This window comes from Haplochromis burtoni, unplaced genomic scaffold (assembly GCF_018398535.1).
Source record: "Haplochromis burtoni strain Fernald_Lab_line unplaced genomic scaffold, NCSU_Asbu1 Contig_65, whole genome shotgun sequence".
Classification (NCBI taxonomy): Eukaryota; Metazoa; Chordata; class Actinopteri; order Cichliformes; family Cichlidae; genus Haplochromis; species Haplochromis burtoni.
The window spans coordinates 656,607-679,786 of NW_024582426.1; the positions used below are offsets into that span (position 1 = coordinate 656,607).

Sequence of the window (23,180 nt, forward strand, 5' to 3'; positions counted from 1 at the left end):
CTCTTCTCTTCTCTTCTCTTCTCTTCTCTTCTCTTCTCTTCTCTTCTCTTCTCTTCTCTTCTCTTCTCTTCTCTTCTCTTCTCTTCTCTTCTCCTTTTCTCTCCTTTTCTCTCCTTCATGAAATACTCAAACCTAAACAATGTCAAACAATAACTGCAAACTGTGTACCCCTCAGAAACTTGAAGACGTAAACACGGTGATGTTTACAAAAGAAAAAAAAAATGATACGCAGTCTATGTCTGGGTATGGCCGTCCTCTGGGACTATTTGCTTGGGTGTGAGCATGTGAAAGCCGTGCTTTTCATAATCAAGCCTAATGATGCAGAGAACGTTTTCATCTGGAAGCAAATCTTGATTTATGATAAAGACGGGAAGAAGGATGGTAAATGACAAACAACAGTTGTGTTGTAAAAAACGTTCCCAAATGTTCCCAAAAATTAAAGGTTTTTAAAGCAAAAGCACCAGTCGTGATTTAACTGTAGCAGGAAGTTTAATGTCTGCCTCTGCTCTGAGGACAGTCCCACAGAGTAACAGCCATTTATCATCATCACAGGTAAACAGCCACATTCTCCTACTGTCTTTTCCCTAGTGTGTATGGCAGTGATTGCCATATGGGCCCTCATATCCTGCCTCTTTTGTTTGGGATGTCACTGAGTAAAATACCATAAACCTCATTAATTTCCCGCCGGAGGATTTATGTGAGGATGGAGGAGTCTAATTGACCCCAGCTAGCAGACTTCGGCTCGGCTGCTGTAAACATTTTGCATCTGGATATTTATTCTTCCTGTATACTCATGAGTCAGTGTTTGAAGTATACCACACAGAAGATTTTCTTAAGCTGCAGTTCCTCTACCTGTTGCATGTGAAGCCCTGTGCCTGAGGCATCTTGCAAATATTATTTACTACTGCAAATCCTGCTGGCTGCACATTCAGGAAGTTGAAGAAACTCTTCTAAAAGACAATGAAGCAGACTGTATTTATTCCTCTCCTGTGACTTAAAACTAAAATAACCTTTTTCTATATAAATCTGACTTCTACAACTGCTTGTCTTCTACTGGCTTCATCGATTTTCCACCATTTTCAAGTTGTAAACTTTGATTTTCTTGGATCTTAGTTCAGCTGTCTACCTTAAAAAAGGTTTGTGTTATCACTTCCAGTGTAAATTCTATGTGAATATCTTTTTATAAGACCTAGAATAACATAACACAGTGCGGCTCGTATATTTTGAGTGGCAACTACTACTAGAGATCATAACCACTGCATGGGTTGTAAACAATAAAAAAAATGTTCCTGTCAGAGTTTCCTTACTCCTAAACACAACCTGGTTTGACATTTATCTCTTCTCTCCTCCTGCATGTCTTCCTCAGACTCTGATCTATTCGACATCTGCCTGTCACCCTGAGGGAGCCTCTCTGTGTATTTCAGTCTGCAGGTGCAAACATGAGGAGCTCAGCAGATAACCTGGAGTATGCAGGAGATAGAGCTTATAAGCTCTCCTGATGCACAGGGAGTAGGGATGTCTGGCAGGAATTAGAAAAGCAGGATTTACTGCTGATGGCAAGCTCAGCCTTAAAAGCAACTTACGATGAGAGCCAGGAGGGTGGACGGAGTGACGGCTTAGAAAAAAAGAAGAGAGTGCTTACCAACAATATTATGGCCATGTCAGTTCTACTTGTGTTATAACCTCAGTGGCTCTAAGATAACTTCTAAGCTCCGTGGAGCCCTCTAACCCCTGTTCTTGGCCACAGACCCACATCCTCAACAATCCCAGCCCACCAGCTATCATCAAAAGCCCTCAGATGAGATCTGGGCAAAGGAACAACCGCTTCCAGAGAGTGCATCACATTTCAATCCCCCTTCCCTCCCCAGCAGAGCTATTCGCACACTTCTTGCCATGCAGAGGGAAACACCAGTCATAAAGAAAGCAACCTCTGCCCATAAATACTAAGCTGACCCCCTCTGGGCTGCGTGTTTATCATCCCTAAATGCAGTGCAGGAAGTGGGAAGCACAGAAACCTGAGCTGAGTGTAGCTGCAGACAAAAGGGGCAACCAAAACATTAACAGCATGCAAACAGGTGTGAATCATTAAAACATGAACTCACTGATGATTTAAGCAGTGACCATAAACAGACTTCCACACGATCCACATACATGAGCAGTGCTTTGGTATTTTGTGCAACTCTACATAGAAGAATTTGTTGTGTCATCCCTTCGCTGCTCTGATGCACCCAATATTCTTCACTCAAACGCTCATTATATATTTCAACTAAATGACAGCCTGTGTGCAGACAGTAGCTCCTTCTGTTGTGCATCTTAATTACTGATGTAGATATAAAATGACCTGGTAGATTTCTTTAATTTGATGATAAAAATAGGATATTGTCAAGTAAAGATATTCTTTTTTTATTTGCAAATGTTATTAAGCATTGCACGTAAGTATGTGGTGGTTCTCTTACCACTACCAGGTCTTTTTGAGACCCTGTCCTGCAGAGTGGGGCTGGGTGGGACCATGGGTGTCTGTTGAGGACAGGGTTTGTTCCTCAGCCTCTCTGTCTCCCTCCTCATCTCCTCCATTCGAAGCTGAAGCCCATTCAGTTCCCTCTCTAGGTGCTCCTTTTCGCTCTGCAGCAGGTTCCTCTCTCCAACGGCCCGGTTCAGTGCCTCCTGCAGCTCAGACTGAACTCTGGCTCCAGACCCTTGTTGAACCCCTGGGAGCCGAGAGTCCCCTGCACTCAGCTGGGACACCAGGACCTCCAGTAGGTTGAGTCTGGCCTTCAGTCCTTCCACCTCCGGACCTCCAATTTGTGGGCAGCTGGACTCAACAGGGCTAGGAACCGTGAAGGTGTAGTGGCATCGCCCACCTCGGTCATTTCCCCTCCACAGAGTAGCTCTGTCCTGTGCCTCACCTCGCATCAGAAGACCGCATAAACAGAATGAGAGTAGAGCAAACATGTTTGAGACAGCTCACAGTTAACTCTAAAAACTTTTTCTTTCTTTTGCCCACTCTTGGATTTATTGTGGAATTATCCTCTAAACCTTTCGCAACTCCTAATTTCAACTGATGGCTTTCTTCTTCTTTTTTTTAAGTCTTCCCTCAGGTATTTTCTCTATTTCTGCAGTTTTGCCCCTCTCCTCCCACTCTTGCTCTCTCCTCTGTCTCTCCTCTATAAACAGGTCTGCAACACTGAGCTCTCCCCCGACAGCTCACAGATATTTATACATTCTGGAGGGGACGAAAGGAGGGAAATGAAAAGGAGATGAGAGGAGAGGTGTAGAGGAGGGAGGAAGAGAAGGGAGGGAAGAAAAAGAAAGTAAAGAAATACTGGTTGTTTTGAGAAAAAAAAAAGTCTCATTCATGCACAAGCTGTTTATGCTTACAGATCTAGGAATCAGACGTTACAGCTTGCTGTCTTTTCATTATTTTCAATTACTGCTATAATTATACCTTTTATTGTGTAAAAGCCTCCAATAATATGTCTCATCCTGTGTGTCAAAGGAGATTTGCTTGACATTTCGGTCAATAATAGAGGGGAAAGCTTGTCCTTGATGGATACAATTACCTTCTGAGAAGACAGTGTTCCCTTCCCAAATTGGAAGAGGGGGGGGCGGGGGTGATGCAATCGGCAAGTAAGAGCCGTCCTCCTGAGTGGTCAAAGGTTATAAGTCCTTTGACAACTGGATACCTGACGTTGATCCCCATGAGTGAAAATTCCCAGCACTTGTTGCCTGAGTGGATTTGTTTCTGTCTTTTCTGACACACTGCCTGTAGTGACTCATTCCTACAGTTATCAGATACGAGGATAGCTTTAGAGAGCCAGAATAAAAGATCTGAAAGAGAAACACTCCAGGTGCAGATAAACATACTTTCCAGTCGAAACGAATCTTTACAGCTCTCAGCTTACCTTCATATCCTGCCTTTGTTTGCGTTTCTTGAATCTCTCCTGGCTCCTTTCCTACTCCTCTCATTCTCATGCCTCCTTACTTTTCTATGTTCTCAATTCTTGACCTGGCAGATCACTCTGATGCCTAAATCATCTACTTTAGGGATGCCAAAGGGAAAAGAGGGAAAAGGAGAGCCAGTCAGCTAGAAAGTAAACAAGATAAGACATGCAGACGTAATACTGCTGCTGGTAAAACTTACTTGACACATTTACCTTTATCGAAGCAATGACTGGCTGGAAAGATGGATGAACAGATGAATAGGGTACACTATGCTTAAAATCAACTTTTCTTTTATGCGGTATTGTTAGATATTAATTTCATTAATATTTTCCAATAATTTAAATTAAAGAGAAGTTTAAAGGTGAAACCAAAAGAACCACAGGTAAACACTCACGAGGAGAATTAAAATAAAGAGCAAAGAGTCTCCTAAAACCACTGACACTATGATCTTCTGTTTGATCATTCTCAGATGAAGAGGGTGTGCGCTCGTTAACTGGCTGCCATATTATCCATTCTGCTTTCTTGTGGGTTTAATTCACTTTTATACGACTCATAAATTCGTCGCTATGCCCGGAATCTGAAGTCATCAGATATCAGCACCTTGCAGAGGACCAAAACATCCTCGGCTGCCAATGTGGGAGTGTCTCAGCAGGGGCAACGGATAAAAGTGTCTCATAGATTTAAGTAGTAGTGTGGCCCAAATCTTTTTTCCTGACCAGTAGCAAAATTCAAAACTCTAAGCTCTAACTCTTGACAGGGCAGCAGCTTTTACAGCCAGGACTTTACAGCCTCTGTGGTTACCATCGAGCAACAAGCACCTTTATCACCACAGCTTTAACGACATTCAGGCAAGTGCATGACATGAAATGACCTCTCTCCTCTTCACAGCTGAAATTAAGTCATCCCCCCTACTGTGTGCATCACTAATGAGCACGAACTGGAATGCCATTTGAGTATGATCAATAAAAGGCAAGGTCCCTATGGGCCAAGTTAATTCCTCCTCCTTTAGAAGACTTGGGTAGTGCTGGCTAAGTAAAGGGCAGAGCTGTCAGTGTGCGTTTGCGTCTACTGTCCAGGGAACGAGAGGCAGCGCGTCTGTCAGAACAATAACACCTCACGAGCTCCGGTCCCTCCAACTTTAGTGCCATCATGGGACGCCAAACTGCCAGTAAAGCCACAAGCCAATAAAACTGTCGGGTAATGAGAAGAGATAAAAGGACTTTGCAGGCTCTGAGAGCATGAGGATAGTTAAGAGTGTTTCAAAGTGGAGGTACGGCATGAGAATTACTTTTTCCCCTCTATACATATTTCCCCATACGCCCTCCATCCATACTCATCTATTCTGACTTCCTATAAGACAGTGTACTAGTTCAGACCACAGCAAAGCAGACAAGTGCCCTTTAAAATCATTTTATTTCAGAGCAAAAAAAAAGGATCACAGTCTTCCAATGCAATGCCAGAGTATTATACATCATTACAGAATCAATATTTACAGCCAAAATAAATTAAAAAAAAAGACCATGTAGAGTTAATTCCAGACAGTTACACCTACTCTTGTTTCACAGCTCAGCTTTCACCACATAAATCACCCCCCCTCCTTATAACGTAACCATACAGTGAACCATACAATCCCTCCAACGACGACGGGAACACCAGCAGCTAAACATTTGAGCGAATAAGAAATCGAAAACAGTGGAGAAAAAGACAGAAGCAGCCTATAAACCAAACAGAACCATCTGCAGCGTGAGAGATGATGTAATGTCACAAGCGGGAAAACAAATTTGACAGCTGTGACCAAGCTCAGCATCTGAGAACAGAATGGTTAGGAGACATTCATAACCTTGGTGTTTTGGTTTGACATGGTTCTTCTGTACACTAACAATCTATGGTGATATTTGTTACAGAGCAGGTTCTTGTATGAATACATGTAGTTCCTTTCTAGTCTCGTGTTTCTGTGAGAACGAGGAAAGATACCTGAAAAGTGAAAGCAGTCAAAGCCACTGAAATGATTAAGAAAGAAACACCACTTTAGACCCCACAGATGAACCTCAGATGTTCTCCCACCTTGTGATGGGCAGAAAACATTCTCAGTGTCCAAGCCTCAGAGTAAGTGAGCACACAAGGAAATCGTGGGCAGACATCAGAGGTTTATCTGCTGGAAGTTCACAGCCTCTTTATATAAGACTGCTGCAGCAGAAACAGACTGGCTAAACTAAGAGATGGTTGGCATCGATTCCCTGCCTTTACAATATCGATGTATATGAGGTTACATGCAGGACGTCCTGCATGTGATATGTATCATGGAATGGAGCACTCCTTCACATTGACTAGAGGGCTGAGAGGGAGCACTGGTGGAATATCTCCCCATTCATTTTTTCCCCATGTGTCCCATTTCTGGAGCTTAGTTTCAAGTTGGGGATCAAACCAAGCCTTAGTACCGACCTCACTGTAGATTTATGTGAGAATACAGTGATAAGATCTGTACTAAGTGGCAAGTAGAGACCAGATCCTTGAGGGTATACAGGATGATACTGAAGAGGGTGTGGGAAGCTGGCTGCCGCCCCCTAGCTGGAGTGGAGGATTGTGTGCAGGGGTAGCTAGAGGAAGAGGAAGGTTGTTCCCATCCTCCTCCGAAGTCACTAGCGATATCGAAGAATCACTGGAACTGATGAAGAGAAGAAAAGAAAAAGTAACAGTAAGAGAGAAGTCCCGCGCACTTTGTAAATTTACACTCTGTTCATGTATTTGGTATAATACTTACTAATGATAATCAGCAGGAGAGCAACCACCACCAGCGCAATAATCATCTTCATCTGAGAGAGAAACAACACATTAGACACAGAACACACAACGGTGAACATCTCCCGTGGAGGACCAAAAACTGTCATAATCGTAAATACATGCAAAAAATAACTCATTAAATGCATTAAAAATAACACTAAAAGTTAATGTAGGGATTCATTAATACGTAAAATGTTCGTATAATTTCTCCTTCATTATCCAAATGAAGGGCGCTATCATGGGGTTCAATGCTTTGCCTATTTGTAGATCAACTTTGGAAATAGCTACTTGCAGACTACAAATAACTACAGAACTTAAAACTTTTGCTAACCAAGCTGATTTGCTAGATTACCTCCTCATTTCCATAATGAGCAGATATTTAAATGTTATCTGTGTTGCATTTAAATATATATATTAAATAAGAAATGGATGCCCCACCTTCATATCTCTCCACCACATCCTCCTGTGCAGCTGTTTGGCTCGGCTACTGAAAGCAGAAGCGTTGTCCGATAGGCTCTCTGCAACATCACATGATTACGGCACAGATGAGTGAAGGACACGTGAGGAGGGAAGTAAATCGAAGAGGACAAAAAAAAAAAAAGGACATCTGTTTATTAGTAAAGTAAACAATAAGCTGAATATTGTTTTCATTTTCAAACTGGATAGGGTCACTCAAGTTTTTTGGCTCGGTGTTGTGCATGTGTAGGAGTTATGTAAGAATTAACTGTGATGGTGAAGTCACTCCTCTAAACATCTTTTTTTTTTTTAAACCAACTCTATTGGCATCAATTGTTGTACAAGTTTCCACATTAAAACACAATGGAGCAAAAACACATTTCCTCCAGCCCTTCTCCAAACGACTCACCCGCACCGCCGATTTTCTGTTTCTTGGATACTGTTGTTAACTTTATGTTTATGCATGATAACATGAAGGTAGGGTTGAGCTCCCTAGTGTGCACTGTATTACTTATCTAAGCTTGCGTCCTATTTAAAGTCTTTGTCTCTGCTGTTTCCATCTCCATGTTTACAACCTGTCACCACTACAGAGCAGTGCTCAGGCTTCTAAAAAGACTCTTGTGGAATTTAACCACAGACTACCTGCACATGGGTCAGAGGGCAAACTGCTAGTGTCGATTACATGATTGTAAATTTCTCACGTAAACGCAGAAGGAAGGCTGAAGGGCGACAGGCACAGCGAAGCCACAATTAGACACAGACATGTCCACATGCACAAAGACTCACATCAAAGACACACAAAGATGTGTTCCAGATGTGCGTCATTGTCTTGCTTGTCTGGTCAACACAATAGACCTAAGCTGGAGTACAATGTACAACATCTCTGTGTGTGTGTGTGTGTGTGTTGTGTGTGTGTGTGTGTGTGTGTGTGTGTGTGTGCGTGTGTGTGTGTATGTGTGTGTGTGTGTGTGTGTGTGTGTGTGTGTGAGGATACACAGAGACACTCCAAAAAAAAGAAACAACTAAAGTGCAATGCAGCAAAGTGTTTTCATTAGCGGCAAAAAAGATGAGCTGTGCGTGTCCAACAAAGAGCAGTAAGAGCACAAAACCTGTCGAACGCTTTAAGTTGCATACCTGGAAACAGTTACACAAGGATGCATGCAAGGTATTTTTAACATTGCATGTATGGAGCCTATTCACATGCCATCGTTGCTACTGCACACCCGAGTGTGTGCAGTAGCAACTTTGCATAATGTTAATGCTTTTATCCTTGTTAAGAGCCAAAACATATTTATTTTAAGGTTTACAGAAATTGTTCCATTTAATTTACTTAACACACAGACACAATGTAAAGGTAGGATATCTTCAGTGCACAGTAACACTTGGCTGTTTGTTTGACTTTGGACCTTCTTACCAGTTGAATACATCTGTTAAAAACTATTCTAAATTAGTCTCACACTGTAATGAGAGCTAACCACATGCTTGCATTACCGTTAAAGTTGAGGGCATTCAACTTTAAGGTTGTTTGCATGCTACGAATGTCCAAGCCTCATTAGTAAATGACTTTCTTCTAAATTTGATGCACATAGCATCAAATTTACTAAATACCTAGGTAACCTAAAATAAAATAAGTCTGTAGGGTCTTTCTGGAAACTAAACCTTAAAACAAACAATAATAGTAATGGTATTTCCTGCCTTTCATGCTTGAGTAGTGCACACATGTCTGGTAAATATGCACACGCGGTGGCTGGTGTGTCTCACCTGACTTGTCCTGCAGGTCATCGAGTCGCTCGCCCCTCTCTATCACCTTGGAGATGTTCTCCTGCATCACATCAATCACCTCGTCGACCTGCGACTGCACCCTGAGGACACAGAATCACAACGGTAGGACCGGTCTTATTTTGGTACAGTAAAAAGATTCTCTATGTCTGGCCTTGTCCAGCTGGCAGACAATGAAAAGCCTGACAGCCTCAGCATGACCTGTCTGCACCTGTTAGGTATCTGCAGCATTAAGTTCAAATCCTTTATTTATACTACTCATAACTGAGTATGGCATGAGTAGTTCACATTACCCTTAGGTCACCCTTATCTTAGAGTAATACCACTTGGAGGCCTGCATGGTTAACAAGCGGAAAGAAGTTGACAAAGAAACTCACGAGGGAGGAAAAGTAATGATATAAAACTGTGGAATTTCTCTCTATAACAACTGTCTGCTCTCACTCACAATCAAACTGACTGTTTCAAACAAAAGCTCTGCAGTAAATTATCAGACTTGGCTTTCAGCTTGATTGCATGCTGAAGGTAGTATACAGTCATAAGCCAGAGCAAAACAAACAAGAAAGAAAGACATAAAAGAAGTATGAGCTGCCATCATGACACATAAACAACTACAGTGACCACAGCGGTTAAGGTTCAAGAGCCCCGTGAATTTAACATTTGTCAAATGTGCAGCTATGGCATCTAGTTTCATATGCTCACAACAATAACAAACTATAAAGTATGAATGGAGTGTGGAGAAACGAGTCAGAGTGCGAGACGATCTAAACAATGACCTCCTCTGTTCTCGGTTAGTCTGCAGAGGGACTGAGACATCCTGAGAAGGTTACACAATAACCTGCACATGATGGGCTCTCTTACACAATCTGGTAATAACCAGCAGCTTTTGGTAAACATTACGAACCATAGTTACATAACACCAATATCAAAACCAGTAATGGAAATACTACTCTGACCTCTGATTCTTTGTTGTAATGAGGTATGCGTTTGTACTTACTGCTTGATTTTGTCATTCTGAGGTCCAAACCTGGGTCCTGTTGGCCCTCTCCTGAAAAACAAGCATGGATGAAGTCAAATGTACAGACTACAAGCATGAATTGTGCTGATTAGTTAGTGTACTATGCTCTAACAATCAATATTATCAATATTACTCCCATAGACTGGCTACAACTTTAGACTGGCTATTAAACTTTCTCAATTTGGTGGCTGGTTGTTTTCTCCATGCTCTAAAACCTGGTCAGTATATGTCAGAAAAACATAACATCTTCACAACCTGATTCATCTGAGCAAATTAATGCTCTACTGTTTGAAATGCAACTTAATTTTAAATATCTAATGTATTATTATTAAATTAATTAACAAACACTCACAGAAAGAAGTCCTCCTCCTCATCAGAGTCCTCCTCCAACAAATTCCTCTGTAAAAGAGAAAAAGGTCAGAGGTCACAGAAGTTGGGACTATTGCCTGCCTGATATCTACTTTGGATAAGGAGGGACTTGGTCAGAGCACTAATCTATAACCAATATTAAAGCCTGAGCAGATTGCTGAGGAGTAGTCCTGGTGACGAGAACTCAAGAAACTGGATGCACTTTATTCACCAAAAGGCCACAATGCTGCTTTAGGGATCCAATGACAGTCTTTGACTTACTATCCTTCGAAGGTCAATACAGTGAATACAACATTAGCCCAGTGCATCGATCAGCCAAACCATTAAAACCACTAACAGATGGTCTAAATACAGTCAAACTGATCAGCTTGTTAAAAAGCAGTTGTTTGCTAGGAAACCTTGGGTCCTGGCAATTAATCAACATGTTACTTTCACACCTGAACACCCTGCCAAAACACTGATGCCAAAACAGCACAACCCCATAGCAGCCCACTGCAGGATAATAATCCCAGCACACTGCAAGAAAATCACCCAGGAATACAACAAGTCTGACTAATGCAGGCCCTATCCTACAAAATTCAAGTTCCACAGGATTCATGCTACAACGGGCCAAAGTTACAAAGGGCTCCAATATCAGGCTGTTGTATGGTGGCTGAAAAGCAACAAAAAAAAAAAAAAGCTGAATTTCTGCTGGCCAAAGCCCAATAAAAACTCCTTCATCTGTTCTAAGTAGAGGTTGTTAGTGATGACCCAAAATAAGGGCATCACTAAAATAATGCATAATAATTGGAGGAACACATAACCAATATGTGTGTAAACACACTGCCTACCTACAAAGAGCTATGTGACTACTAAAACAGACACCCGATGTGTTTTCTTGTCTTATTTCTTGTCTTATTTCTAAAGACAGGCTCAATACAAACCCAAGCTTCTGTTGCATGACTGGCTGAATTCAGGCACACCATTAACTTTTCCCCAGATTTTGTTTTCCAGCCTGGTGCCTTGTTATTACTGGCCAGGTGGGCAGTCGTCACAGTGTGGAGCAATAAAAGTTCAAGTCTGTTGATCTAAGAATGTGATGTGTGAGAGCAGCCACTACATTACACAAGCACTGGAGTGAAATGGTTTCAGAGCAGGACGATCATTATGCTATATCACTACCCTCACCTATGGTCATGCTCTTTAGATAGTGACTAAAAGAATGAGAGTGTGAATTCAAGTGGCAGAAGTAAGCTTTCTCTCAAGGGTGGCTGGCCTCTTCTTTATATTCAAGAAGGGCTCGGAGTACAGACGCTACTCCTCCACATCAAAAGGAGCCAGTTGAAGTGTTTGGGATGCCTCCTGTGTGAGATTTTCCAGGCATGTCCTGCCCGAAGGAGGCCACAGGGTAGACCAGGGACACACTGAAGAGATTATATCTCTCAGATAGCCAGGGAATACCTTAGTGTTCCCCTGGATAAGATGGAGGACTAGGATAGGGAGAGGGAGGTTTGGGTGGCTGTGCTTAGGCTGCTACCCCAGCGAACCGGATAAGTGGAGGAAAATGGATGAATGGATGGACAATCAGTATGCTGAGAATCCAACATAAAAATTTACAGATCAGATAAAAAAGTAAAAAGAAAAGGATGGGACAAACTGTCTGGCATCTTACGGTGAATTACGCCACAATATCCCTGCAGTGACGACAAGTCTGAGCCACTGCTGGCTGTAATCAGGGCAAAAAGCACTCTGGTGTAAATTGTTAATTATAAAGAATAAGTGAGGACAGCTGCATTGAATTCTCACAGGAGAAGAGAACGAGTCTGTTTCTTATTGGACTGAAGGCAGGTGGACTTCATCCAATGCTACTAGATACTACACAAGAAAGGTAATCGATATTAAAACCCAACAGTGTGAAATTTTTATGAGAAAGATCAATTACATTTGAATTTCATTACCTTAGCAGTAACCAAGGTTAAAATCTCAATTCTTTCAGCCATGGCATTCACCTTCTAATAACTGCAGCGCCTATGGATGCACTGTAGTGTCAATTCTGCCAGTCAATGTCGAGCCAATACAATTTATTCTCCTGTAAATAACACGGCATCTGCAAAAAATCTGTGGGAATGGTGGCCATATGATCATAAAATGCTTTATAAGTTAAGGCACTAACAATCTCCTTCTGTACAAACGTCTTTCTTTCTTTCCATTTGAGACAGCAGACGTGAAGGAAACTGTTAGCAATTATTGTAAGACAGGAGGCCGGGCACTGAAGGAAAAGCATGGGAGGTTATTTTGTTATGCAAGCCTCCCGGTAAGCTTTGCTTTGATCTCAGCTCAACACAACAGCAAACAGGATGACACAGAGGAATGAACACAATAAAGAATAGGAGGGAGGACAGGGGAGGTGCAGGTGCGTGGGACGGGATGATCAACCTGATGAGGACCAGACATTTGGCCGTAGCAGTTTCTAAAGCTTCACCCCTTAAAAAAAAAGTCGCTTTGGTTCTCTCCCCTTATTTTTGTTGCTTTTCCATTATGACTAATCTGACAAATAAACTTGGAAAAATCTACATCTGATACAGGGCTTTTTCCTCGCTCAGGATGGGCTCAATCAGTCAATCCACAGTAAAAGTAATGTGTTACCCTATGAGATAGAAGTCCAGCATGTCCAATACCCTCTTGCCCAACATCTGAAGGAACAGGCTCCATCTCTCTCCAACCATGAATGGTATAAGTGGTTAAGAAAATATACTACATGTCCTACTTTACTTCTCTAACTGCAGATGCAATTTGTTGCAAACCCAAATGCCAAGCACCAGCTCCTTCATGTCTATTTGTGTCTCACCCTCTCGCTGCGAATGGATCCCGTGACCTCATCGTCATTGAGGTGTCGTTTAAACTTCGGTGGCATGTTGTCTTCAGGCTGCTCCTCCCGGTCTGGCTCCCTCTGTAGGGCAGGAGAAGAAAAATCATCAATGAAGCTTTACCACACTGTGGGAGAACTTAAAACAGAGTTAGATACCTGAATTGAGAAGATTCCAGTATTGGTAAGAGGAAAGGAGTTACAGACATAACCACATGCAGAGTTTACAAACATACTGAGAATCTAAACATTATAAATGACTAAATGTGAATTCACGGTTCAGCAATACAACTCTATTTGTTTGTTTAGCTACTTTATTTCACTCTTATTGTTCTGGATATATTGAGCCACTTTAATGCAAGACATCTGTATTCTATTTTATTCACCTGAGCTATTTTACTTTACATAGCCTGTTTAGGTTTAGGACTCTCAAGAGTGTAGCTCAAGATAACTGATTATTGCAGTCCCCAAAGTAATTGGATGTGATGTTGGATCAGATATTGAGTTTCCAGCTTCTCATATACAAAAAACATAATATTTTTTTAAAACAGTCCAAAAACAGATATCTTATTTTCTGTTTTAAATCCAAATCCTTCTGGTGGAGCAGGTGTTGAGTCTCACTAGATATGAAAGGAAATGTCATCATTGCTCTCCATGTAACACGGAAATGGAAAACATGCTGTTCTTCCAATTATGCACCCTGGAGTCTGTGTTTGGGTGTTTCATGCTCCAAAGAGCGAGACAAAACACACACAGATGCCTCATTAAAGGGCCTCTGTGACACTGAACTAAACAACATGTGACCCTCAGTGGTAATATAATCACAAACACACACAGAACCTCTGCTAACCCAACAATACAACTTATACCATTGAATCCAGCTAGTTCTGACACAGTGGCTTTCTCAGATTCTTTTTCTGGCACTGCAGCTGGAAAACTGGGCCTTTCAGCGGTCAGGAGAGGAGAAGAGTTTTCCAGTAAACAGAGAAGAGAGGCAGGGGACAGATCTGAAGCAGGAATAGTGTGAAGAGAAAGAAGCCAGAGTTACATCTATGTAACATGTTAAGGCTCAGGCAGGAAAGCAGGATGAGTCAATTTTAAAAAACAGAAAAACAGAAAGAAAAGCAGTAATTTATTACATAAAGGAAAGGCTTGGTTTCAAATTGGAACAAAAGACCTGTGGAAATTGCTTAATGTTGGCTGTTGATTATTAATGACCCTAATCAATTAATTGATTGCAACTTTACGCAAACAGAAGAAGAATGAAAAATCAACCCCACAATCAATTTCTATCAAGGGAGGAATACCAGATGAGTAAAGCTTGGCTTGGGGTTAGGGGTTAACCCTTAGCTTGGCCGATTTCCCCCTTCTTTCTATTACATGTAAAGTAATAGCTTTAAGGGTCCCTCAGTTTAGCAAAGGAGTAAAACTGAACACTCAAGCTCACAATCTCATAAGCTAATTAACATTATATCACAGCCGTCAACAACTTTAGCAGGTCGAGCTATTTGACAGCCTAAATCTTAGCAAATAATATTCCTGTCAACCTAATTAACAATGAAGCTTCAACTCCACAATACGAAAAACAATTTAAAAGCTACTGTAGCTTAGTTACACTCTTCTTTATTATTTTACCTGTATGAAACAGGCCGCTTAGCTATCAAGCTAAGCTAAGCTAAGGATGCTAACGCGGCTACCTGCTGTTTTCCACAGGATCCGCCGCTCGCTCGAAGCAGGTAAACTCCTCCACACAGAAACTCAGAAATTAACACGAAGGCTTAATGCGACTTTACGGATCTGTTTGATTCATCGCAAATGCTATCAATGACCATGAAACACGATGATCATTGTGGATGTCAGCTCTCCTCTTCCTATCTTTGCTCGGTCTGAATCAGCTGACCAGGAAATCAACACAAACAGCTGGTGGAGGAGGAGGAGAGAATGCCGCAGATGTTTGACGGCCTGCGGAAAATGTTTTACCTTACGTTCTTTTGAGAGTGAGTGAATAGTGGAATTGTACAGCGCTTTGAGAGCCCCGAAAAGCGCTATATAAATGCAATCCATTATTATTTTATGCAGTAAATATTCCACTTCTACACAGAAAGTTCAAATGGGAGCAAAGTGATATATTTTTGGAAAGAAGAAAAATCTGGTCTCTTCAAAGAAACAAATAATTTTACCAATGTATTTATGGTGCCTTTACCTTATTTGTTGCAAACAATCACCAGTGCTGAGACAGAGAATTGTGCCAAGGGTATTACCACTTGTTTCTTCTAATAAATACGATAAAATAAGTTTTAGCTGATCTATAAATAGACATGTTCTTCCGCTCTTTCTGTACATGCTTTCTTCCTTGTTACATTTGGGTTGCTTAAAAATGTTGAGCTGATAACACTGACAACTTCACATTTTCGAACAAAAAATACGTTATTTTTACTCACAAAGGAAAAGACTGAGTCGTTTCTTTCCCACAAATCCAATTGAGACCAAACGAAATTAATATACCCAACATCTTTTAAAGGTACAATCCACCCTCCCAAAAAAAGATGAAAAAAAAGTTGAATCAGTATCCAAGGTGTAATTTATCACATAAAGGCAGAGTCTGATTTCAAATTGGAACAAAAGACCTGTGGAAACTGCATAGTTATGGCTGCTGATTATTAATGAACCTAATCAATTCATGCAACAAAAAAAATAATGTAAATTAATTTATCCATCTTTTTACCTCGTTAAGGGAGTCTTTTGTTTATTTGTGTCATTTGTCATTTGTGTCATTTCCAGGTAATTTGAAAGAAAGTTGAATCTGGCTATGAAACAGAAAGCAGGACTGGGATCATATAAGTTTATACTTATCCTTTTAGCACAAAATTTGTGTTACTTTTATGCAGATGAATAATATATTGGGAACTTTGTTTTGTTGAACGTCCATGTACGTCATTTGGACATTCAGCATTTAAATGTTCGAATTAAACCTACTTATATCTTTCTTTCTTTTTTTGCTATGTATGTTATGAGCTTTAAAACAAAATCAGAAATTTTAGATTTTTATTTTTTAAGTTTATTCTGCGAAATCGTCTCTGTCGAGGTCTGCCACACCTGTAGGTGGCAGCAGCGTGTTTGTTATAATGGCAAAAAAAAAAAAAAAAGCCACACGCGCAAGAAGAAGATTAAGTTTTCACCGGAACCACATTGAGCGTGCAGTGGGAGGTGAGTTGGTGAGCTGCAGATGTGTGTTTATAAGCTTCTTTTTTTTCCCTTTACAATTTTTGTTAAGTAGGTGGTGTTTATATGGGTGGAGACGGTCTCACCTGTGGTGTTTCTTTCTGTTTACAGGCTTCACAGAGAAATGCAGAGAGCAGCAGGCAGCGCTAACGAGGCTCATCCTCTGTTTGGAGGAGCCCTGTCAGCTGTGATCCCTCACAGCGCCACAGACATCAGCGAGCTGAGGGAAATCCCGGACAACCAGGAGGTGTTTGCCCACGCCCACACAGACCAGAGCCTGATCGTCGAGTTGGTGGAGTACCAGGGTCAGGTGGCTGACCAGGATGCAGCCAGGTACCACTTTGAGGACATCGCGGGAAGCAACAAAGCTCTGGAGCCGGGGGCTTTTGAAGTGACCAGTGTTGTGGCTCTGCCCAAATCTGAGCTGTCCCTGTCAGAGTGCAGCACTGCGTGGATGCTGTCTGGGACTCAGTGCGTCTCTAAGTTCAATGAAGAAGCAAGGAATTCAGTGACCATCCACTTGGGCCTGTTCCGTCTGCCGCAGTTCTCCACAGATGTCCTCATAACATTTAATGACCCGCAGAGTATCAGCCCTGAGAGCAGCAGTGCCTGTGCAGTGGGGACACACCAACAGCCCTGGATGGTGAAGGACTTCCAGCACCTCGTACAGACTCTGACTCTGCATAACCCTGGGCTCTTCGGGTAGAGCAAGTCCACTTTTATGATGTGGTGTCTCTCGGTCTCTCTCCCTGGGGGACATTAACAACATTTTTAAAAGGCAGGCTGGTTATAGACTATATTTTTGAAATTCTGAGCTTATTCTGTTTGCATCAAATGTCACACAACACATCTCCCCCGGTGGAATAGACCCTTTATTTAAAGCCACCTTCCCCCTATACCATAATGCAGTTGCTATCTTTTTAAAAAGGGCTATTATGGGGGGAAATGCTTTGTTGAATAACCTCATAGTTAAACTTTTTTAAATCTCTCAATCAGTTCAGTAGTTAATTACATATTTTAAGAATATTTTATGCATGGCGTCAATGCTATGGTCTGTTTTAGGGCTGAGATATAGTCAGATGTATGTTTTGATGCAAATAAAGTTTTCAGAGAGCAGCAGTCATGCTTCTTCCCTGAAACACAGGAGTCCCTGTTATGCTTTGTTCTATTTAAAAACTGAACTATTGTTTAGTTTTATTTAAAGTTCAAATGATTGGTATGTACCATGCCACTAGATTCTGTAGTAAATCTCACATATTGGATTAATATGAGCAAGTTATCGTTCATTTGAAGACATTTCCTTTCCACGTAAAGGTACAGTTGGGTCTTGAAATGTTTACAAGGTGATAAAATTTCAAAATCAACTTTAATTTAAGGGCTGAAACAAAAACAATTAAATGTTGAAAAAATTAATGACTTTATTATACATGTCTGGAATTATTTGTCTCATTCTCTGTATTTTACTCTAAAACACTGCTGTTGTACTCAAGCATGTTTTATGCAGACTTACTTATTTTATTTAAACTTTATTTATACAGGTAGTCCTATTGAGACTCAGTGTCTCATTTACAAGAGAGACCTGTTTCAGACAAGACACAAGTAAATTAGAAATGACTAACGAAGAGAAATACCTTATTCTTATGTATAAATCGCAGTCTTCCCCTTAGGACTACTTGATTTTAAGTTTGTAACACCCAGCTTCTGATATGCTCTTTATACTGGCTGTTTTTACAGTACAGTGGTGATAAAAGTAGTGCCAAAAGTCATTGTACAAGTCAGAAGGTTTTGGCTAAAATTAGATCCCAACATCTCTCTGGAGAAGTTAAAAACAGGAAAATATTCATGGAGCCCTCTGTGCCTCCACAGAGAGCTCCATGGTTTTGTCATAAACAGTGAAAACGGAGAGGAGCAGTCCCAGCAGGAATATGTATTAGGTCAACTGTTTCCATCATGCACACCAGTGGCCTCATGGTGGATTAATTCATTAGTCTGAACCCTAAAAGCCCTTGGAGACACTTCATTCAAGAGTGAGTTTGGTGAAACCAAATTTATAGAGTGGAATATGGCCTCTATTAAGTGTCCTTCTGCAGTCAGATTTTTTTTAGATTTCAGCATTGTAAGTCATGTGGTGTATAATCAAAGCCTTTTCCAGGTACACGTGTTATTGTAGGAAGAAAAAAATATTTTTAACTTGAATCTGCTGTTAAATAAAACTTGTCACAGCAGGAGAATTCAGGTGAGTCGTGCATAACAAATAAAAATGAAGTAAAGTCTGTCTCCCCAGTGCCACATCAAGCCCTCCCTCTCCTCTGGCACAACCACGACTGATTAAGAATCTCGTAAAGTCAGGCGTCCTTTCCTCTCAGTGATCCTTAAGCAGCACATTCCTTCTTTAACCAAAGCACACTCTCTTATTAGAACAGCAAGTTTCCTTGAATAAGAATTGTGTTGGTTCTGTTTGTAATAAAGAATGAAAACATCCTGTGTTTCCCCATGAGGGCTTTGGGGAAAGGTATTTGATTTGCAGGTCATGTCAGGAGACGCTTTTCCAGCTACCATGGGCTTTCAGTGCCTGGAAAAAAGCCTACTACTGACGGGCTCCTGGGCAAGTTCTATAGTCTCCAGGTTTTTGGCTTGCAATGCTTGTCGTATGCACATGAGTGAGAGTCAGTTTCAAACAAAAGAACCATTGTCTGTTTCTGCCATGGTAAAGGAAATTGAAATATAAGAAATATAGTCACAAATTTAAAAAAAAAAGAATAGATATATGTAAATGGCAAATGGCGCTTTACACAATCAGTCATCCACCCATTCACACACTGGTGATGGCAAGCTACATTGTAGCCACAGCTGCCCTGGGGCGCACTGACAGAGGCGAGGCTGCCGGACACTTTTCTTCCAACTCTTGAGCCACGATCGCCCATAAATAAATAAATAAATAATTTTTTTATTTATTTTTTATTTATTTATTTTCCTATTCCAGAAATCAGTATCTGTATTACAACATTTTTTTAAAACTCTGTCCAAAAACTTTAAATCTGAATGGCTTTTTAAGAAAATTCAGAAACTTTGGCATTATTAATCTCTATAGTTTGGATGGTACCAGGAGTAGAACTCTTTTTCTTGGAAACAGATTTTTTAAGTGCTGCAGACACTCTTTAGTACAAAAAAGGCAAGAAAAAATGAGCTGCAAGTAGTACTAAAGTAAGTAAAGTGGAGTGAATGAAATATATTGTGAGATTTCTACATATGAGGCTGAAGACACTTAGAAATCTACATAAATAGACCCCAGGGACGACATAACACATTATCAGCCAAAAACTGTATCATATTAAAATCATGAATATTGTTCCTGTTAGTAGGCTTGGACAGTGTATTGAAATTTAGGTATCATGCCCTTATCATACCTTTCAAATGATCCAACATTCACACAGACAGTGGGGCTTTGATTAATGCTTCAGCACCTACAGTAATTGTTTTGTCTTTTACCTCTAGTAACCTGAAGCCTGGCAGGCAGACTTCGTATTCTGGGAAAAACTGGTAATGTTTCCTGACGAGAACAAAACAGCTCCCATGTTCTTTTTTTGTTTTTGCAACTTGTTATTTCAACTCCCAAATCAGAGTCAGAGGTCTAGGGAAACAGGGTGGTCGGTCCTGTGTTTGCACTTTTATTTCTGAAACTGATACTTTTACTGATTATCAATGTTATTAAGTAGATGGGAAAAATTTACAGTGTGCAGTGCTTCATGTAGGAAAGATAAGTGAGAACAATACACAACTGATTCAAGTGATTGAAGTGATTAAACAGTTGGTAACAGTAGAAGCAGACACATGCTTCTACTGCTGTGGAAGCATGCATCACTGATTCAAGACATGTGGGAGATATTAGTCACAGGTGTATGCATAGTTCCTGCTTGGAGGCTTTCACTTCATGGGTCATTTATAACCCAAGATTCTTTGTTATCACTGTGGTGTTTGTACTGAACACCCCGCTCTCCCTTTCAGGGACCCTCCCCTCTCTGGACTCTAGCCCTGTGCTTCCCTCCCCAAATCCAGGAGCCAGTCTCAGCCACAGAGGAGTCTGCTGCTCTCATCAGGACCCTGGAGCTCTTGTTTTTTTATGAATTATACTCTTCCTCAGTCTATCTTTGTCAGTCCTTGGAAGCAAAAACTCAGAAGGTTGTCTCAGAGTATCCAAGAGGTAATATTCAAAGAGAAATGTTCACATGGACTATTGCATTTGTTCAAAACCATTTATTAAAAAAATAAGAGAAAACAGATATTACGCAGCACTTTGCCCGCTTAAGAGACTACGGGTACGCATCAAAAATGTTTTATCTTTTGTATTTTTCTGGGCTAACAAACAGTGTCTTACTAAGGAATATTTTCTCCCTTTATATTTGATGCATAATACTGCAACTTCAAAGCCTGAAGTTGGAGCAAAAGTTATCTTTAGTCTTCCTCCTTTTTCTTCTTCTTGGTCTGTGGTGAGGTATTGTTGGTTTGCGAGAAATACTCAGACATGGCAGCAAGCGCCCGGTACCGGTGGGAGATTGAATTCTTAACTTCTTTGGGCAGTTCAGCATAGCTGCAGAGAAGTGAGAAGAAATTAGTAGTGAAAATTATTATTTGATACAAATGTTAAATAATAACAGTAATACTTCATCCCAAGTGCACCGCATGAAGCAAAAAGGATTTTGTATGGTTGATAATGCAGAGGCAGTGTGTTAACCTCTGGCTCCCCTTGTTGGTCGAAAGAGGGAAATGCAAATTGTTTTGCTTACGTTTTGTCATATCCATCTGGCTGGAAACAAGGATCCCAGCCAAAGTCTCGAGGCCCTCTGGGTTCTACAATGCACCCCTGAAAATACCACAGGAGTCAATTCAAAATACACGCACAAAAGCACAAACACCAGGACAGATTTACAGAGACAGACTGACCTCTGTTTTCCCTCTGAAGAGCTGAATGGGTTCATCTTTCCCAGCAGAGTATGCAAAAGTGCAGAGAGCCCATGCAGATTTATCCTCAAATCCAGCTAGAAGTTTGTACAAACCTAAAACGTATTTTAAAAATAATAATTTAAAGAAAAAAAACAAAAAAAACAAAAACAAAACACAACACCCCTCAAAAGTCAAGACTAGTTTTTCTAAAGAAGCTCTGCATAATACCAGAATGTTGATTTGGTTTATGTGAAGTGACCGTGCGACTTCTTCAGTATCAGCTGACTGCAGGTTTATAAACAGATTGTAAAATTTAACTATTAAAGGTGCTTGCATAAGAATGAGCCACACGATCAGTTGATGACTGCTGATATGCAAATATGAATGGCCATGAGTACTACTAACAAAGAACTGGGGAATGGCTCCAATCACGGCATTGTAAGATGGTAGGAGATGTACTTTTAGAACTGAGGAAGGGGGCCTCTATTTTTATATCGATGCCCTCCTCGCTCAAACCTTCATTCTTTCCTGTCCAGAATCTGCACATCTTCATCAAAAGATTGGCCTCTGGCTTGTAAGTGTAGACTGCCAAGTTCTGGCCTGTTCAGGTAACACTTCCGTGCAACATGCCTAGCCAGCAGTTCTTTGGTTTTTCTGAAGAAAATTCTAATTGGCATATCTGGTCACGTGAGTCATTGTTAAGCAATGGTGCTGATCTTTATGCAACCGTACTGTCTATAAGGTTTGGGAGCCTGCAGTGAAGTCATCTGGATAAGGGATGACAGGTTTCTCCAATTGAAAGCAATCTGCCCAAATGAACTGAATCAACTTTCTGGGATTTCCTAACTTGATTATCAAGCATTCATCAAGCTCTGAATACGTTTGTTTAAACAACACATTTTGATAGCATTTATTTCATTACTTACCTTCTGGTTTGAGTTTTTCCAGGAACCATTTACTATGGAAACAGATATTTGTTTTAAAATTGATGCTCACTATCACTATGTAAGATGATACCGTTGAATACATACTTTAGATAGTTGACTTACATGTAAGGACCAGGTAATCCCCCCAAAGCTCTGAAACATAGACAGGTGTCCTCTACTATGACTGGTCCATCAATCTGAATTGGGGGGGCGGGGGTGTTAAGGCACTGTCTTTAATTAATACGTGATATGGCAGTGGTATTAAATTGTACCTGTCGTGCAGCCTCCTTACACTTCTGTATGGAGATCTCATCTGGCTCTCCCTGGTATTCAGGCACTGCATAAAGAAAATTTTGCAAAAGCAATGACCACATAATTTTAATGTATTTATTTTTCTTTAGCCGGTGGTGTTACTTTTGATACTCACAGTCGATCTTTTTCGCCACTAGTTTGTAGGGAAACTTGTCGCCCAGTATCTGAATGACCTGATGGATCACAAACAAGCAGACGAAGCATAAATCTTCATAAATCTTGTGAGGCCTTTTTGTGGCAAACGAAACAAGGGATTTCTGGATTAAGTTACTGCTCCAGTCTCAATCTCACTTTAACTAGCTAGCTCAACATGCAGCATGAAAAGGACCGTTAAATGAACACATATTCTTCCTGGAACGGATTAGAAAGGCCACTCCGACCGTAAACATACAATCCATCTCAGGTATGAAGTATTTGTTTCTTACTTCTTCAAGTTTTTTTGCGTTCCCTGTCACGAAAACCACAGACCTTCCAGCGGGTACCGCCATGATGAATTGAACCCGGATGACTAACAACAGCGAACCGAGCACTTCCACATATGCAGCGACCAATAACAGCAACTCTGAAAGCCTCAGCCAATCATCGTTAAATC

The 23,180-nt window shown here is 40.9% G+C and overlaps 4 protein-coding genes across 10 annotated transcripts in view; 1 reads left to right on the forward strand and 3 right to left on the reverse strand.

The window, feature by feature from the left end:
• myoc (myocilin) overlaps nucleotides 1-3,289 on the reverse strand; it is a 6,692-nt gene extending 3,403 nt beyond the window's left edge. The window contains exon 1 of the mRNA XM_005923222.3: nucleotides 2,457-3,289. Within this exon, the coding sequence (XP_005923284.1) occupies nucleotides 2,457-2,952 (496 nt within the window). The 5' untranslated portion in view covers nucleotides 2,953-3,289. The remainder of the gene's footprint in view (nucleotides 1-2,456) is intronic.
• Nucleotides 3,290-5,336: 2,047 nt separating this feature from the next.
• vamp4 (vesicle-associated membrane protein 4) lies at nucleotides 5,337-15,117 on the reverse strand. 5 transcript variants are annotated; one of them, XM_005923223.3, is made up of 9 exons: nucleotides 14,885-15,116; nucleotides 14,057-14,194; nucleotides 13,170-13,271; nucleotides 10,326-10,372; nucleotides 9,953-10,003; nucleotides 8,941-9,041; nucleotides 7,162-7,241; nucleotides 6,704-6,755; nucleotides 5,337-6,607 (listed from the first exon to the last, which is right to left on the reverse strand). In XM_005923223.3, the coding sequence occupies exons 2-9, from the start codon at nucleotides 14,057-14,059 to the stop codon at nucleotides 6,582-6,584; spliced, it is 462 nt and encodes a 153-aa protein (XP_005923285.1). In that variant the 5' UTR covers nucleotides 14,060-14,194; nucleotides 14,885-15,116; the 3' UTR covers nucleotides 5,337-6,581. The 5 variants fall into 5 exon arrangements, with proteins under 5 accessions (XP_005923285.1, XP_005923286.1, XP_042077283.1 ...); XM_005923224.3 differs by having other exon boundaries at nucleotides 14,823-15,116; XM_042221349.1 differs by lacking the exon at nucleotides 14,057-14,194 and having other exon boundaries at nucleotides 14,889-15,117.
• Nucleotides 15,118-16,325: 1,208 nt separating this feature from the next.
• Nucleotides 16,326-18,096, forward strand: rangrf (RAN guanine nucleotide release factor). Of its 3 annotated transcripts, none has more exons than XM_005923228.2 (2): nucleotides 16,326-16,394; nucleotides 16,521-18,096. In XM_005923228.2, the coding sequence occupies exon 2, from the start codon at nucleotides 16,534-16,536 to the stop codon at nucleotides 17,113-17,115; it is 582 nt and encodes a 193-aa protein (XP_005923290.1). In that variant the 5' UTR covers nucleotides 16,326-16,394; nucleotides 16,521-16,533; the 3' UTR covers nucleotides 17,116-18,096. The 3 variants fall into 3 exon arrangements, with proteins under 3 accessions (XP_005923290.1, XP_005923291.1, XP_005923289.1); XM_005923229.3 differs by having other exon boundaries at nucleotides 16,366-16,402; XM_005923227.2 differs by having other exon boundaries at nucleotides 16,373-16,415.
• Nucleotides 18,097-20,653: 2,557 nt separating this feature from the next.
• itpa (inosine triphosphatase (nucleoside triphosphate pyrophosphatase)) lies at nucleotides 20,654-23,123 on the reverse strand. The gene is made up of 8 exons (XM_005923231.3): nucleotides 23,014-23,123; nucleotides 22,704-22,761; nucleotides 22,549-22,613; nucleotides 22,400-22,473; nucleotides 22,277-22,308; nucleotides 21,351-21,463; nucleotides 21,194-21,270; nucleotides 20,654-20,997 (listed from the first exon to the last, which is right to left on the reverse strand). Exons 1-8 carry the CDS (start codon nucleotides 23,074-23,076, stop codon nucleotides 20,862-20,864), a joined length of 618 nt encoding a protein of 205 aa, XP_005923293.1. The 5' UTR covers nucleotides 23,077-23,123; the 3' UTR covers nucleotides 20,654-20,861.
• Nucleotides 23,124-23,180: the final 57 nt, after the last annotated feature.

What these genes read in the sequence shown, in the direction of transcription:
- itpa (XM_005923231.3), bottom strand. Translation starts at nt 23,076, where the DNA reads ATGGCGGTACCCGCTGGAAGGTCTGTGGTTTTCGTGACAGGGAACGCA. An exon ending in ACGCAAAAAAACTTGAAGAA is followed by an intron (nt 22,762 to 23,013) that starts GTAAGAAACAAA and finishes GTGATCCATCAG; the next exon opens with GTCATTCAGATACTGGGCGA. An exon ending in GGATTACCTGGTCCTTACAT is followed by an intron (nt 22,309 to 22,399) that starts GTAAGTCAACTA and finishes CTGTTTCCATAG; the next exon opens with TAAATGGTTCCTGGAAAAAC.
- vamp4 (XM_005923223.3), bottom strand. An exon ending in GAGGAGGAGGACTTCTTTCT is followed by an intron (nt 10,004 to 10,325) that starts GTGAGTGTTTGT and finishes CTTGTTTTTCAG; the next exon opens with GAGAGGGCCAACAGGACCCA. An exon ending in CAGAATGACAAAATCAAGCA is followed by an intron (nt 9,042 to 9,952) that starts GTAAGTACAAAC and finishes CTGTGTCCTCAG; the next exon opens with GGTGCAGTCGCAGGTCGACG.